The sequence below is a fragment of the Lepidochelys kempii genome, chromosome 1, assembly GCF_965140265.1.
Source record: "Lepidochelys kempii isolate rLepKem1 chromosome 1, rLepKem1.hap2, whole genome shotgun sequence".
Lineage (NCBI taxonomy): Eukaryota > Metazoa > Chordata > Testudines > Cheloniidae > Lepidochelys > Lepidochelys kempii.
Genome location: NC_133256.1, coordinates 207,189,905 through 207,208,377, shown reverse-complemented (window position 1 = coordinate 207,208,377; position 18,473 = coordinate 207,189,905). Strand labels below are relative to the sequence as shown.

The following is an 18,473-nucleotide window of genomic DNA, read 5'->3' as shown; positions in this document are numbered from 1 at the left end:
GTGAGATCTACAAAATGAGATGGTTTGATATTTCTGATGTCAGTAATTTGGGATTTATGCGAATGCAAACTTTCTGAATTAAGCACTTTTGAGAATATGCCAGATTTAAAGATTCATAACTTCTAAAATTAGGACACTTCTTTTCTTAACACATACATACCTTGATGTTTAGCATTGGATGACAGCCATAAAATAAAAACTGTTTTTTGAAGTTTCTAGCATCTATAGATGTGAAGCTATGCAAGCACAAACTTTCTGAATCAATTTCTAATGCTATAGGACTTGGACATTTAGGCCTGATTCTCCATTTAGATGCACCATTTTTATGCCAGTATCGCTCTGCTGGCACAGAGCTGGCATAACAAAGTGGAAAATCAGTCTATATAGCACAGAGGGGGTGTATACAGCCTGTATATAGTATGTACATGAGACTGCAGCTATGGCTGAAGAGGAATGTACAAAGTCTGATCACCTGTGGGTAATTGTGACTAGATATAGAGGTAGTGTGTCAGGGCAGAATAGAACATAGGTGTTTGAATGGATTTCTTTGTGTGTGACACTGAATATCAGGACAAGAACAAAGATTTCTTTTGATGAAGGGAAAAGGTTTGGGACCTCTTCAGTGCCTGTGTGATTGGAATGTGCGAGTCTATAAATATGAAAGGAACTTGCAGGTTCATTTTCTTCAGCTTGTGATTGCCAGGATGTTTGAAAATGTGTGTATGAATGTGCGTGCTCCTCCAGTTTGACTAGTAATGTATACAGATAGGGGACAACTGTATGTGCGTTTATCTTTGGGCCAAATCTTCAGCTGGTGTGAGTCAGGGTAGCTCAGTCAAAGTCAACAAAATTACACCAGCTGAGGATCTGGCTGATGGAATCTATGCGTGATTGCTTGTGGGTGTACGGCTGTCTGGGATCATGACTGGCACACTGTGTAAGGATGCTGCTTTGGAAACTTGAACCAAAAATAGCTTGTAATGCAAGAGAGAGAAAGCCAAGCCACAAATAACCATGAGGTTTTCTGTTAAAGAAAAAGAAAATGCTCACTAAGACTGGTTCACCTCTCTGTTACATTAGCTTTGTGATGGTGTTACTCCATTGAAATCTACAAGGGGCTCTGGGTGCTTAGAACTTTGGAAAACCAGACCACTTATTTCACTGTTTAAATATGCATTTAGGAGCCTACCTTTAAGCACACATTTTTTAAAAAGTCTTGGCCTTAGCATCCATCTTTAGTGCTTATACTCTTCAAATATCTATATATGGTTATCTTGTGCACCTGTGCATCACTATACATATATAGTTCTTCTAAAATCTTTTCCCATAAATCAATCCATCTAGCTCTTTAAGTATTTTTTCCTCCAGTTTGAACTCCTTCCAGGTTTCTCCTACATCTTTCGGCTACTGAAGTGCTCCAGCTGAACACAATATTCCAGCTCCCCTCTCTCCAGGCCTAACTAGAGAAGGACAGTTCCTACTATAGGCTAGTGTGAATTAACAATCTGCTCTGAGCATGGGGTAATGTGTTGTTGTTGCTGTCCTGGAGTAATCCAGGAGGTAGGTTGTGACATACGGAGTCAAGCACTCCTTTCCGGCTCTCTGCTGCTCAGGGGAGGGAATAAATAGGTATAGACTCAGTGCAGTATATGTCTGTCGAGGTGCTGGCTCAGCTACGCTGCCTGGCATGTAGGGAGCAGGGATGAAGCCAAGGAGCGACCTATTCCTACCTCTCCACCCACTTAAAGGGGAACATAGTGGCTCTACAGAGCCTGTTTCCCCTCCTGCACCATGAGTGAAGGTAGTCAGCTCAAGGTAGCAAGGGGGCTTGGCTTCCTACACCCTATAGGAGGGCTGCCTTACTGGTCTGGCTTCAGATTAGCCGCTGCCTCTGTTTCCGCTCAATTCCAGGGACCCGTCACTTGCCCACACACACCTAACTTTCCCAGGAACGAGTCTCTGCCACACCAAGAGTCTTTCAGGTCCTTCTTCCAGGGCAGTGTTTGGTTAATTCAAACAAAACAAAGTAAGACAAATTCACAATCAGTGCAGGCTGCCAGTTCAGCCTTCCTTCTCTCCCTTCTCTCTTCTCCCTTCTCTCTCTCTTTGCTCCACCCATTTGATGATGATTCTCCATTTACAATTACACGTTGAGACCTATCAGTTAGCCATCTTTTAATCTATGTAATGTGTGCCTTGTTAATTTGATATCTTGCTAGTTTTTTGATCAAATGTTGTGCTTTACCAAGTCAAATGCCTTACAGAAGTCTGTCTATTACATCAACACTATTATGTTTATCAATCAAACTTGTAATTTCATAAAATAATGAAATTGAGTTAGATTAACAGGATCTGTTTTCCATAAGCTCCCATTCATTAACATTAATTACATTACCCTCCTTTAATTCTTTATTAAATGAATCCCGTGTGAACTGCTTCATTTTCTGCCTTGGGTCAATGTCAACCTCACAGGCTTATTATTATCCAGGTCATCCTGTTCACTCTTTTTTAATATTGATTCAACATTAGCTTTCTTCCTGTCTTCTGGAACTTCTCCAGTCTTCCAAGACCTATTCAAAATCAGCATTAATGTCCTCAATCAGCTCTTTTAAAACTCTTGGATGTAAGTTATCCAGACATGCTGATATAAAACTTTCTCACTTTATTAGCTGCTGTTTCACAGCCTCATGAGTTACTATTGGAATGTAAAGAGTATCATCATTGTCATATAATATGATTACATCATCTTGCTTTTCCTCAAATATAGAACAGAAATATTTATTGAACACTTCTGCCTTTTCTGCATTATTGACAATTCTACCATTTCCATCTAGTAATTGACCAGTACCATGTTAGGTTTCTTTTTTTTCTTAAAATATACTTTTAAAAACTCTTTTATTGTCCTTAACTCTACTGGACATATGCTTTTCCTTTTATCGTTTTGTTTCCTTTGTCAATTTTTTTACAATTCCTAGCTTGTGATTTATATTCATTACTATCCCCTTTAGTTTGTGACACTGTTCTGTCTCACACAGTAATGCAGGCTTTGTTTCAAATAAAGTTTTGTGTGGTCCTTGGGGGCTAGAAGTTAAAAAGGAAATCTCTATTTCATACAAAGTTTTCTGGTCAGCTGTCTCATTCAACCATAGATACCTTATTATATGGCCAGACACTAGTAGTACAAATGATCCAGTTTGGATACAAGGCATTAATCTATACAAGTCTCTGAAGAAAGCAATAAATTTGCCACTCAGGAAAAAATACCTGAGGATGGTTATAGACAGTTCAATTAAAATTTCTGCTCACTATGCAAAAAAGAGGTTAAAAAACAAACAAAAAGTTAAATTGCATAAGGAAATGGTATAGAAAATACTAATGAAAATATAATTCCATTACATATATCAATGGTACACACTCATCTTGAATGTTGAGTACAGTTCCAGGAACCCAATTTTTTTAAAATGAAGGGCGTTCAGAGACAGATGATAAAAATAATTCGAGGAATGGAAGAGCTTCCATCTGAAGAAAGACTTAAAGGACTGGTAATGGAGGTGAGAGAAATTCAGAATTTCCATCCCATGGGAAATTCTGACATTTCCACATGTTTGCATCCCAAATCTGGATGAAAAGTTGAAATTTTGAAAATTTCCACAGAGTGGAAATAAAAAAAAAACCAACCAGTTCAGAAATGCCAAATTAAACATATTGCAATTTTGAGAGAAATGAAATATTTTGACATTCTGAAATTGAAACATTTTGTTTTGGTTTGTTGAACTGACCTGCATTGTTTTTGTTACCAGTTATTAAACTGCATTTCCCATTGTGGCACGTTGCCTAAGAGGAGTTGTAGTTCAGGAGCCTGAGTCAGGCTCCCTGGCCAGACTATATCTCCCATGATGCACCATGTGGCTTAGTCAGAAGATAGCACTGCATTATGGGATCCAAGTGCACAGGGAGAAATGGGAGTCCAAAATACAATTTCCATAAGGCAGTGTGCTGATAGAGAAATGCAGTTTAATATTTTGCTGAACTTATCTGAAACTAAAATTTTGGGATCAGTTCATCAAAACAAAATATTCCAATTCAGGTTGAATCAACCCAAAACAAAATATTTCATTTCAGCTTTCCTGACAAAAAAATTGAATTTTGGGGGGAAAATTTCTCACCCAAACTTTTGATTTTTGTGGAAACATTTTTTTTTCAGAAAATCATTCAAATGGAAAATTTCAAGCCAGGTCTTATTGGGATTGGTGAATTTATCCCATAGAAAAGGGATATGGTAGAGGTATCTAAAATAATAAAGAATACTGAGAAGGGAACAGTTGCTTATATTAATGTATTCTCATAATACAAAAACAAGAGGACATTCAAATTGAACTAAAAGGAACATTTAAACACATTTAAAAGTGAAAAAAGGAAATACTTTTTTCCCCCATTGTGTAATTACATTGTGGAACTCACTGGCACATGATGTCTTCGAGGCCAAGAGCTTAGCAGGACTCAAGAAAGGATTAGACATTCTTCGTTATAGTGACTGACTCCCTAATACTTCTGGGTCATAGCCACAGCAAAAAGTGATGGTATAGGGAGACATATGTAATGCCCCTTGTTTGGAGTTCATAAATCACCACATTTCTGTGAACTGGGATTCATAAACATTTAAAATGACAATCTTTGATTTGTTTGAGTTGAATTGTTTGATGGACTGTAGGTTCAGTTTGGCTATGGCTAATTTTGAGAACTTTAATCTCAGGGAGAGTATCACACATTTCTAGCATTATTCCTATGGGCAGTTTGTGGCAGTGAGATGATAGTTTTTCCTTTCTTCACCAATTTTTGTTTTTGCTGGTAGAGATAAGTGCAAGCTGAAGAATCCAGAAACAAACTGCCACAGAGGCTGTGATTAGGAAGGGTCAGCCATAAAGCTTGGACGTGGTTTAAAACTGCACACTTTGCAGTTAGTGAGATCCAAAATTTTGGTTCAGACCAAACTCTAAATGTTTGTGGTGTGATTTTATCTATAATCGTCCTATGTAAGAGCGACACCATAGGATGTATCCACCTGCCTCACCTTTTTCACCTTTTTTTTTTTTTAGTTTTCCTTACCTTTCAGGTGTGTTCCCACTCTTTAATTTTTACATAGACTCTTGGACGTTGGTAGAACAACTTCTTTGTAGTCTGTACAGCTGAGTATCCTGGTCAGGTTAAAGAGATCACTAATTGCATACCCTCCTCCTCTTTTATTTATGGGCCACTTTCTCTATGGTACTTTTTATATTTGTAAAAACCCATAGCCTCTCTTTTGCTCTGCATTTGGTGGTGGATGTTGCCCTTTTCTTTTTTTGTGCAGCGTTAACTGATTTGTTATATTCTTGTCTGGTTCCCTCCTCCTTTTCCATTTCAGGTACAGGCTTTTTTAACCTCAGATATTTGAACAGTCTCTTTATAAGTCAATTTGGTAATTTCTTGTCCTTCAGAGTCAGTGGAGCAATGCCAATTTACACAAGCTGCGAATATGTCTCAGTGACTGTTAAGATTCTCCTGATTTCTTCCATTCTGGAAGTTTAGTTGCACTTTGCTCACTAGTGGTCCATCCATTGAGATACTGAATATCCTCAGCCCCATTTTCTTCAGTGGAAGTTGAGGGTGCTCAGCAGCTGGAAGGATTGAAATATTTTAAATCACCAGGATTAGTTGCCCTGCAAACCAATACTGAGGGCAGTTGTGGAGCACCAGGATATGCCGATAAAGGAGACTATAAAAGAGAGCAAGATACATAAATCCAGAGATGATAGTGTTGATATAATAGGCTCTTGTTTAACATCAGATTAATGGAATGGACGAATTTCTTGACTGTGACAGATAATCTTGGGTAAGGTCCAGACTGACTGGTTCGTGGGACTAAACCCTGCAAATAAATTCTGTTCTGAAACTTCACATACAACAGTCCTGGTCCCCTGCTTCACACATGCGTAATGTGCTTTGCAAGAAAGATTCCAATGGCTAGGTTTTCAAAAGAGCTCAGCATTCAGTAGCTCCCATTCTCAACTGGAGCAGCTCTAAATGGGAGCTGAGCTCTCTTGAAAATCTGGCCCCAAACTGTAATCTTCAAAATGTAAAAGCTTTCTTTACCTCCACACTGCTAGGTGGGACCTCAACACTGTTGAAGAAGAGGACTGATTGGGAGATAAAGAGCCACTTTAAAGTTTTAAGAACAGGAGTACTTGTGGCACCTTAGAGACTAACAAATTTATTAGAGCATAAGCTTTCGTGGGCTACAGCCCTCTTCATCGGATGCATAGAATGGAACATATAATAAGAAGATATGTATATACATACAGAGAAGGTGGACGTTGCCATACAAACTGTAAGAGGCTAATTAATTAAGTTTTAGACTGTGAATATATACCCATATTCCTGGATGAAGCAAGAGTTAGCTTTCTGAGACAAACATATAGGGCCAAATACACTGGTAAACATCATCTGCTTGGCACTGCTCTACCAATTCAGAGGAGCAGTAAATCCAATTCAACTTGTGGATTAAAATAGGTGTACAGCAACTTTGCATTGCTGGAGCAGTGCCAAGCAGATGAAGCATACCAGTGAAACAGGCACATATTTTTAACTTCGATCGGACCCATGTTCCTTTACTGAGTCTTGTGTGGAATAAACCAAGGAGGAAGTAATGGAGCCTGGCAATAAGCAGTCCAGTGGATGTGAGACCCACATTTTGAACTAGAGTGACTGTTGTTTACTTTTTGTGTTTTCACTTTTAGATTCTCTTATTAATATTTCTGATGTGGCTATATGTAACCACTCAATTTGTCAAACATTCTAGGGCATATTTTCAGTCTTCTTTTTCTATTATTGATTAACATAGCAATGAGTTTTAGAGCATTTCAGTATCCCTACTGATGGGTATAGCCCTCATTAAGCACACTTCTAAAACTTATTGAAGGATAAAAAGGATATCCTTGTGGTTAAGACACTGGACCAAGGCTCATGAGCTCTGGATTGAAATCCTGACTCTGTCATAGATTTCATGGGTGACTTTGGGCAAGCTATTTAATCTGCCTGTGCTTCAGTCCCCATCTGTAAAATGGGATGATAATAATACTTACCTTTCTCCCACTTTTTGTCTGTCTCCTCTATTGAGCTTGTAAAGTCTGTCCCTATGGACCTAATTCTCATTTATGTTGAGATCTGCTCTGGCTGTGTAAAAGGTCTTAAAGTGGAAGGAAATTATTTTAAGGCCCCTTTCTGCTGCCAGAGTGTGTAAAGGGGCATTCGTAAATGAAAACCAGACCCTGTGTGTCTTTACATTGGCTAGCACAATAGGCCCAATATTATCTGGGGGCTGTAGGTGCTAGTGTAGTACATATAATACATATTAATAATAATGAATGTATTACAATTGGGACTGCACGCTTTTTATAATGTACCTCAAGTTTGAGAGAGCACAGTTAATACATTAGAATGAATGAATGAAAAATAGTTTTTCTGGTAAGACACTCTGGTACACCATGACAGACTGCTGTAGAATTATCTTCCAGCTGTATTTTATGTTTATGTGGCATTTGGCTACTGTGAAGGATACTTAGGGGGAGATCTATGTGGTTGAGCTGCCACTATGTGGTTGCTATATCCTCCAAGCACTTAGCCTTCCTAGGTGTGTGACCTTTTGTACTTATGACCCCAATAACAAGGTCCTTTTATGCATGTCTGTTATATGTGATTGACTTTGTGGAGGCCCCTTGTGCTGACATTAGTTAATATGAAAGTGAGAGATCTAGAGAGAACCACAGGCTCTGTCTGTGTTCAGCAGCCTGAATAAGGAATTCCCTTTATAGTCATTTCAGCTGTGTTCTGTCTCTACCACAAGGGACACTATATGACTATATGTGATCTCACCCAAGTTTGCCATGTCTACGTTTTGCGTGATCTATTTAGAGCATAGATTCTTATTGTTAGCAAATGTACTTTAAGAAGAGTAATGGCCACCTGTTGTACAAAATGTTCACAAAGCTTGCAAACAGAAATAAGCTGTGCAAATAAATAACTAAAACCTAACAGCTGCCACATTCTGGCCCAGAGAAACCGTCATTGCAGTGGAGTGGGAAGGAATCCACACCATGTATATATAAATACACAAACAGAGAGAGAGAGAGAGTGTGTGTTAAGGGTTGTAAAGTGTTCCTGGAGAAGTGGCATTATACACATGTAAGGTTTTTCTCTTTATTTTTAATATTGTGTAGTTTAGTATCTTGGGTTCTTTACAGTAAGGCATTTTTGAAGCCTAATATAATGAGTAATGCCTCCAAAATAGGTGACCAATAGGAGACCCCATTAGGAGATCTTAAGACAGTCATTGTGGACCAGTTCTGCCCTGAGTTACAGAAGTGCAACTCCCAAAACAAAGATTTATAGATTCATAGAGTTTAAAGTCCAGCAGGGGCCATTAGGTCATCCAGTCTGACCTCCTGTATATCATAATCCATTACACATCACCCACTTACCCCTATACTGAGCCCAGTAACTTGTGTTGTGGCTAAAGCATGTCTTCCAGAAAGACATCCAGTCTTAATCTGAAGACATCAAGAGATGGAAAATCCACCACTTCCCTTTGGAGTTTGTTCCAAGGGTTAATCGCTCTCACTGTTAAAATGTATGGCTAATTTCTTATTTATATTTATCTGGTTTCAGCTGCCATCCCTTGGGTCTTATATGCCTTTTTCCCACTAGATGAAAGAGCCCTTTAGTTCATTGTATTTTCTGCCCTTGAAGGTACTTACACTCTGTAATCAAGTCACCTATCAATCTTCTTTTTGATAAGCTAAACAGACTGAGCTCTGTAAGTCTCTCACTATAAGACATTTTCTCCATTCCATGAACCATTTTTGTGACTCTTTCCTACACCCTCTCCAACTTTTTCCAACATTCTTTTTAAAACATGGACATTAGTACTAGACACAGTATTCCAGAACTGGTCTCACCAATGCCATGTACAGAGGTAAAATCACCTCCCCTACTCCTACACACTACTCCCTTGTTTATGCTTGGGTACTTGAGAGTAATGCATTTCTTGAGTGCACGAGTTGCACTACTTGAATGCAAGATTTACCTTATATGACCACGGGTCATTTTTCTTAATGCTTGACTATAAGGCCCAATATTTCCATTGTATTCCAAGTACAAATAAAGCCCTGCTGAAAACCAATGTGTAGAATTAGTGAAAAAAGTCAGCACCTTTCATAGCTCTGATATGGCTTCATCTTCAGCACTGGGTTGCTGTGTGGTCACAAGTTGGCTGTTATGGAAAGGTAGGTTGTCTGTGTGGGGGACATTGGGCAACTGGGTTATAGAAAGCACTTGAAGATAGTAGGCTGTTGTGGTTGTATAAAGTGAGACTCCAGGGCAAGTAGGGATATGCGGCTATGCTGCAGAAAGCAGGTCAGGGATGCTGCCCTGTTGTGCACCACATAATGCAGATGGTGGCATTGTGTTGTTGGGCTGTGGAAAGAGGGGATCACTGTTTGTCAGAGAGTGGAGCTGGATGGCAGGAGAGAGATCACTAGATCATTACCTGTTAGGTTCACTCCCTCTGGGGCACCTGGCATTGTCCACTGTCGGCAGACAGGATACAGGGCTAGATGGCCCTTTGGTCTGACCCAGTATGACCATTCTTATGGGCTTATGTTCTTATGTTATGTTAAATTCTGCTCTTGCTTATGCCTATGGAAGGGATTGGAATATCAATAGATTTGCACAGTGAAACTGGGGCAGAATTTAGCCCTGGGTGGGGAAGACACTGGGCTTGTGTATAGTGGAAAATAGATAGGAGATACTGGGTTGTTGTTTCAGAAGGCAAATAGATAGACTTTAATTTTTTTAACTAAACAGTAGGGACAATGTCATATTTAACACCCATTTAAAAGTGATTTGTTACAGTAGGCATGCCCCTTAACCTCCATTAAGTGTCTATGTAACACTATTGGTCCACTAGGAGATGCTTGCCTTTGAAATGAGATGAGTTCTATGGTTGGGACGGTAGTAACATTTTTTGTTGTATAACCAGTTCATTGGCAACAGGTTCTGGTGGCTCTCAGTTTGTAGCATTTTTGGGAAATGTGCACATTATTGGGCGTCACACTGCCTCTGAGAACAGTTTCAGTTCACAGTAGTGCATACAAAGCTCTGTAGAGCCCATAGACAAAAAATGGCATATATGCTGAAAACCATGGTGAAAGCCATAAGGAAGTTCAATTTGTTTGGAGGGAACAGGAAAAGGAGATCTAAAAAGGGATTATTGGTAAAGTTAACAAAACAACAATCATAACATCAAACAAACCATAATACTTCCCTCTTGTCCTCCGGTCCCAGCCAGCCTTCCCAAGCACCAACATCCCTGAGGACTCACAAAGTGACCTCATGGTGTTGCTGATAGGCACAGGCACTGTTAACCATTCCAGGAGTTCCCTTTTCCTTCTGGCCCAATGCTAGCAGACTGCTGGATATGTGGTCAATGTGATATTCAGGGCCTTTTATGACAGTAAAAATCCATACAATAGGGTAACAGAAAGAGGAGAACTTGTTATAAACACCAAGTCCAATAGACAGAAGGTCATTGCTTCAGGTCTAGGGATGTTTATTATGCATGTAAAAAAAGCCCAGGGCATCTTCTGAACCTAACTGTCAATATTGTTGCAAGATGTTCCTCACAAACAGCACCAGCTCTTCTTATGCAGGTCAGACACAGTCTCCATCATCTGAAATGGGATGAGCTCACTGGTTCTACAGGCACTTTGTGATGTGGGGTAGCAGGTTGTGGACTCTTTATTCTCTTTTCCTTCTCTAGTCTCTCTGGGGAGAGAAGATTGCCTGGGCTGGCTGAAGGGGCAGCATGTTCCTGTGGTAGGCGGGGACTTCTCCGCACAGAAAACAGAATGTCAACATTTCCTTCCAGTTACATCACTACATATATCACAGCTGAGTTAAACAACAGAGAACAGCAGAGGGAAAGAGAATATATGAGGTACAGGCAAGAGAGAAAAGGGTTGTTTTTAGAAGACATTGGAGAATGGTGGGAGAGTCAACAACACAGGGGTATAGGAAGTTGTTCCAGTCAACAGGAGCCATAAAGAAGCTATGGGATTTTGGGAAGGGACATCCTGGATGTAGATGTTTGACTGGAGGGAGTTCCTAGAGAAAAGTCCATAAAGTCAGCTGGTGCAAGTCCATGGTGGCTGTTAGAAACAAGGAAGACAGCTCTGAACTGAGCTCGCCCTAAGTGAAAAGGATAAGGATACTATATGAAAGGATTAAAATCCTCAATTGTCTCCATTCCCACCCTTACTAATGTCAGCAATGGAAGAGCTCAGTTTTGATGTGTCCTTTCTGAGGGACTATATCCTGTCCTGGAAGGAAGAGAGACTCCACCTAATAGGTCTGTAACCACTAAGAACCAAATGTACTTAGCAAATAGTATGAATTCCCACCCCCCACCCCATCAGTGCTGTGTATGGAAGCAGGTAGCCAGCCTTCATATGATACCAATCACTATAGTGTTCCATCCTTCACAGGGAGTCACTTGCCTGTTTGTCCTGCACCTCCTCTGAATCTCAGATTAGGCACTTGGTGTTTTATATGAAGCAGTTCTTCCAGGGGACTCTGGCGGGGCCTTTCCCTGGGGGAGATAGAAGAAGTCATATGACTTCTCTCATCTGGAAGCCCGTTTGTTAGTATCTCAGTCAGCAGCAGTAACTGGTGCCTGCCATTGCTCACCACTGAGCATGTCCACAAACTTTTCTGCATCAGGAACCACTCCTTCCATAGCCAGAATCATAGGGCTTGATTCTCCCCACAGTTGCACTGGTGTAAACCAGAAGTAAATCTGTTGAATGCAAAGAGAAGAGAACCAAGCCCAGAAGATCAAAGTGTCAGAAGTGACTCAGGCGGTGTTGCTGCTATATTCCATTACAAACAAGTAGATGGGCCAAAATGATGTATGCTACGGCCAGCCACTGGTCTCTGCAATGAGTAACCCTATAGGGGCTGGAGGCAGCAGGTTCTTTCTGTTAGGACATAAAACTAAAAAGAGCAGGACAAGCTGGCCATTCCTCTTTATGTATGATGACATTTTCAGACTCACTTGGGGACAGCAAAGTCCCTGATCCTCAGTATCCCAGTGCGTATCGAAGATAGCATGTTATGGTTTTGGAGTACTGCAGGATGCAGAGTAGGAAATCAATCACAGGAGCTGCCTTTGAGGTGCTGAATACCCGCAACTGATTTGGAATTCATTAGGACTGGAATGAACTCTGGATCTCAAAGGAGGTGCTCAGCACTTCCCCGGATCAATCTTTTTTTAAGGCTGACTCCAGATTGGAGGACTTGGCTCAGCAAAAATGAAGGAAAATGCTAAGTAAGTCCCAATGCTTACAGAACAAAGAACTGGCAATGCCAGTGAGTCCTCCTCACCCATCTCCCAAATTGAAAAACAAAACAAAACAAAAGAGTAATTTTCTGAACAATAGCATTTGCTGTTCTGAAGTCTAATATAGGGATAATCGCAGATCATGCTTCAGGGCACAAAAAAGTGATAGTCGTAGGGGTAAGGAAGGATTTGATTTTCCCATGTGTCACATTGCACAGTTGGTCAGATATTGACACATAAGATATTGGCCACTGCTGAAGGCCTAATGGACTAACAGTTTGCACCTGGACAGTGAATTATAATAAAAGGATCTGATTCTTTTTTCACTTACATCATTGTCAAACAGGAGTAATTCTACTGGAGTTACTGGAGTTACATCAATGTAAAACGGGAGAGAGGCGGATCAGGCCCAAGATCTGTAGATCTCGGTAGCACACAGTTCCAGTCAATTCACTGAAATGCTGTTGACTCTAAGGCATCTGCTTAAAGCCAGAGATTGTCCAATGAGAAATCTCAGGGATGACTTATACTGAAAATTGCTCAGAGTGAGGTTCAGAGCCAGGTTCACTCAGGATTGTTACAGAAGCAAAAGATTTGTGAATTACACCTTATTCTGTAAATTCATCAGCTAATATGAGCTAAGCAGTTTGTGCCCATGTTATTACTTTTAGGAGGTTTCCAAGAACACTTATGTGCTTCAGGAAGTGGTGTTGGGTGGTTCAGTAGGTGGCACGTTTCTCTCTGAGTCTTTACTGAACCAGTGCTTTTTGCCTTCAGGTGTACTCTGCTGCTGATGGTATGTCTTTCAGACAAACTGTCCTGAGACTCTGACCACTTGTGATTATTAAAGATTCCACCACACTTTTTGCAATGGAAGAGATGCTAGCCCTGGTGCTAGCCCTCCCTATATGACCACTTTGGGCAGTATTTCCTGTCTTAAACAGTATGTAATATTCCTGTACACAATTAAACAGATGTCTTATTCTCCCATGGACATGGCTGCATTTGAGTGATTGGTGAGGTCATCCCTGGATATAGTTTGTATATCAATTTTTTAAATTTGCAAAGCTCCTTGGAATCCTTTTCTCTGAAAGTCTCTGTGTATGCTTGTTATTTATCAATTGCACTTGATTATTTAATATTAATATTAGTAAGTAATTTGCCATAAAACCAACTTGTAAGGCAATCTCCATTTAAAAAATGTTATGAATTTCTTTTGATGTAAAAATGGTGTGAATACTGGTGCAAGGAATCACCACTGTTAAACATAACTTTAATTTACCCCAGTAGTCTCGTACTATACTGATTATTGTGCTTTTGCTTGTTAGTACAAAAGTTATTTTCAGTATAGACATCTGGCTCAACATGCCAGCTTTTCTTTTGGTTGATCTCAGTCCCAGCTCTCTTCTTTAGCTAGCCCCCTTTATCCCCTTCCTTCTCCACAAAGAGAAGGGGATAAAGGGGGTCTCTTGAAATCCTTTATGCCATTTGCTTCAATTGCTTTCCCCTGATTCCATATGTTTACCATCCTTCCTCCTTGTCCTTTGGTAGCCTATAGCATTTTCCTCACCAAAAGCGGCATGGTTGTTTTCCCAGGAAATGTCATTGTTCCAAAAATTATATTATAGGAACATGGGTGCCAGGTTTGTATAATTTTTGTTGGTGCCCAGAACGGGTCCAAGTAGAGCCGTCCTGTCCATTGAACAGACTGGGGCAACTGCCCCGGGCCCCGCGCTTTGCAGGGATCCGCGCTTCTGGGGGACGCAGGGTCCAGGGTGGCCTGGGGATTTAGCAGGGGGGCTGGTGCTGGCAGCAGTGAGTGACCCAGCCCCAGCCCACCCCATTCTGCTCCACCCTCCCGCTCCCGGCTTTGCTTGGGGGAGGGTGTGGAAACCAGAAAGAGGCGGGGCGGGGGCTTGAGGGAAGGGGTGGAATGGGGGAGAGGTGGGGTTGGAGCAGGGGTGGGAAGAGGTGGGGTGGGAGAAGGAGTGGAGTGGGGATGGGGCGGGGGTAGAGCAGGGGCAGGAAGAAGTGGGGCAGAGCTGCTGCCAGCGCCAGGTCCCCCCCTAACCCCCAGACTGCTCTGGACCTTGCGTCCCCCTGAAGTGCAGGGCCGCCCAAAGCGTAGGGCCCGGGATGGTAGCCCCGGTCCGTCCTATGGATCTGAACATATAAGCCTCGACACTGGTGGAACCGGGCCCACGTTCCTGAATTATTGGTAGAGCACGGGCACCACGGGCCCATATAACTAGCCGCCTATGTATAGGAACAAATAAAATACATTTCCAAAGTGGTGCTGCCAAAAAACAAAAACAAAAACCCCTTCATTATTTTTGATGACAAGGGTATTAAAAGGAAAAAAGTACTTTGTTTAAAAATAGCTAACTCTGCAATAGTAGTGTGGGATGATGTGCAATTAAATGGCATGTAGTTTTCCAGTGAGCCCATCTAACTGTTGGTTGAATTATTTTTTTCCTTTCTATTTTTAATCTATACATTGTGCTTCATTCTTGGCATCATGGTGATGTTTTATATTTTATGTTATGGGCAATTTTATTCAGCTGTTTCTAAAACTTTACTAAAATGCTAGATGTCATGTTGGAAACAGAGATCCAGAAATCAGGTCATAAATCAGAACAATAAAAGGCCATTGCACCATCTCCAGAGGTTCTCACTGTTGTTTCTTTTCCTTCCTTCCCCCACCGGTGCAGCAGAACTGAAGTGTCTTACGTGGTGTATTTACTTTTCAGATTCAGAGCAGAGCACTGGGTCAGACACAGAGGTGTTGACTGAAAGAACATCCTGCTCATTTGGCTCCCACTCTGACCTCACATCTGGTGGCTCAGGTCCCCAACCTCCTCCTCCATCATCCATGGAGGAGATCCAGGTAGAGCTGCAGTGTGCTGACCTCTGGAAAAGATTCCATGACATTGGGACAGAGATGATCATCACTAAAGCAGGCAGGTAAGATACTCCTGGCTTCTTGCCCAGTAAAAACAAACAGAAAGAGGATACAATTTTTAATATGGTTATGGATGGGTTTTAAACTAATTTTCTTTCTTTAAAGGAGAATGAATATATGAATGAATTAGAAGAAGCAAACAGTTGTGGAAGTTATATAGCTGTACCTCCTTGTGCTGTGATCTTGTCAGATCTCACAGGTTAAACAGGGCTGAGCCAGGTTACTGTTGAGAAAGGAGACCTCTAAAGGAAATTCGTGCACTGCAAGATCAAGATATGGTTGATGCTGGTCTTCTTTCTGAGGAAATACTGAAAAAATGGCCATAGTGCTGTCTTTCAGATGAGGTATACAGTTGAAACCTGTGCCATTCATATTCTTTAAAGATCCCATAACACCCCAGGAGGTTAGCTCTGTTAATCCCAATTCTAGTGGAATTAACTCAGGTTTGTTCCAATCTAACATCTTCCTTCAGCTCCAGCTGGGTACATTCTTGACGTCCTCTGCTAACAGGTACATACATAGGATTTCTCACAGCTGTCATCTTCCACCCCAGAAGTAGCTGCATTTCAGTTGGGAGTATGGAGGAACCAGGAGTAATTTGGGATTTTTTTTTAAAAAGGCAGTTCATACTGTCACACCATCAGCCATAACTGAAGACATTTTCACTCACTGAAATAGTTAAAATTTTATATTAGCCAAAAATGAAAGCTGAGATTAGCTTTAACATTTCTAGAGTTCTCAGATTTGAAGAGGGGAGGGAGAATTCCAACTCTATGTGCATTAATTTAATGCTGTATGTTTCAAACTATTGGTGTTTTAATTCCAATTAAGTGTGTTAAAAACAAATCAGCACCATGGACAGAGAAATGATAAAAGATGAGTGAGCCAGTTTGGCTAAAATATGAACTGCTCTGCCTCTTTTTCAAAAACGCAAATAGAACCTTTCTGAAGGTTTGAGGAAAATGATTAAAATATTTCTTAGTCTGGTCCTTTTAGGCTATTCTTGTGGGATGTTCACCATTGTTTTGTGGCTCCAGGAGGATCAGATAGCTTGGGAAAAGTTTGGAAATATCCATCCTCTGAAAACTTATCAGAACCAAACTGCCTTTTGGGACCTCTTGAGGCTCTCTCATCACTAACTTGAGGTCCCCTCATCATTAGAGGATCATCAATACTCTTTGTGTTGTCATTCTTTCAGACTGCAGTACATGCCCTCCTATCACAAATAGAAGAGGAGGGGTGACAGGAATAACTTAATAATAATACTTGCTCTTATATAATATTTTCCATCTATAGATCTCAAACCTTGCAGTGGCTGGGATTATGGCACAATTTCCTTCTGCAGTTGTTTGCAGGAGTCACCTAACTAGCATGTACAAGAGAAAGGTATTTGTGAGCTGAAATCTCTTTTGGGATTCATCAAATGTCCTGAAGTTCCCAGCTTGAGAAAATTTGGAAGATGAATTGCAGTTCCTTAATCTCCTACAATTTAAATTAAGACCCATTCCCACTGATCTTGAGAAACAAGAGTGGGTAATGGCTTTGGGACCAAGGGGCTAACATCCTGTTTTGTTCCTCAGGTTTGTGCATACTGGGATCCATACTTAGAATGAGTGATTACTATGAGGAGATGTCAGCTCTGTGTGTCTCCACTGCCATTGTCAGGCGTGTCCCATGGGAATTTCTGATATTGCAATATTTATTTTTATTCCAAATGTGGATAAAAGTTGAAATACTGAAATTTTACGTGGACTGAAAAGTTCCACCAAATTTTGATGGCAGAATGTTGTGTGGCAGTTTTGAATGAAACAAAACATGTAGATATTCCCCCAACTGAAATGTTTCATTTCTGACTGTTAAACTGCCTCATGCCCCCCCCTCTTTTCTATGGACAAGAAGCTGCATGGCTGGACTACACTTCCCAAGATATGCCTGCAGTCATGTGCTTTCCATGAGGCAACGAGGGGGTCAGTCAGAGGGATACTGCATTGCATCATGGGAGATGTAGTCCAGCCAGGGATCCCAGCCCACAGGAGACTCTGGGGGGCATGAGGCACCTGAACTAAAACTCCCAGAATACAATGTGACAGCATAGAAAGCTACAGTTTAATGAAACAAAATATTTTGGGTCAGCTCAACAAACTGAAATATTTAGATTTGGGTCAAACTCATCCAAAACAAAATATTTCATTTTTGCATTCCTCCAAAAATTTTGGAAAATTTAATTTGTGCAGAAACTGCATTTTCTACTAAAAGATATTTCTGATGAAAATTTTCAGCCAAAAACTTTTGGCTGAAAACAGACTCTTGCGATTTGGAATTGTGAAAACATTTTGTTTTGAGATTTTTTTATTGAAACAAAATATTTCAAAATGTCTGGATTGAAACATTTCATTTCAACTTGGTTTGACATTAAACCACATCCCTGGAGCTGCCCCGGATATCATGGAAGTTGTAGTTCAGTTGTTTCATACATCCCTTCTGCTCTGTGGGCAGAGCTCCCCAGATGGACTACATCTCCCATGATGCACCACACTCACGGGATTCCCTTGATGCTCTGTGATGGGTCAGCAAGAGAGGAGGCTGTGGTTTATCATGGGAGAGTAGTCCAGCGGAGGAACCTGGCCACTAGGGGAGAATAGGGGCATGAGGCACCTGAACATGAAGTGCCATAGCAGCAAAGGTAGACCAATTTTAACTTTGAACTGTCCTGAAATAAGACATTTCCCCAGCCTGAAATGTTTTGATTTGGTCAAGATGATCCAAAATGAAATATCTTTGTTTCAATTTTCTCAAGGGGAGCTTTCAGTTTTTGACTGAAAGTCTTCAGTTTTCAGGTTTTCCTTTAAAAGTCAATGTTCTGTGGAAAATCCTTGTTTTTGTCAGTATTTTCCATGGATCCTCCTCCCCTCACCCCAAATTTTTCAACAATCTCTAGAACTGAAACACCTTGTCTGAGATATTTAGCAGCAAATGTTAAAATAGTTAAGAGTCTTAAAACGATCTTCACTGTAAGTAGGATGATACGGCATTCATTTAAGTCATTTTTAATATGGAACAAAACTGGGGAAATATTAA

At 40.7% G+C, this 18,473-nt stretch overlaps 1 protein-coding gene across 1 annotated transcript in view; it reads left to right on the top strand.

Annotated features, from left to right (window-relative positions):
* The window catches only part of TBX15 (T-box transcription factor 15), a 134,782-nt gene that overhangs the window by 69,678 nt on the left and 46,631 nt on the right, over window positions 1-18,473 (top strand). The window contains exon 2 of the mRNA XM_073329070.1: window positions 15,184-15,397. Coding sequence (XP_073185171.1) covers window positions 15,184-15,397 — 214 coding nt within the window. The remainder of the gene's footprint in view (window positions 1-15,183; window positions 15,398-18,473) is intronic.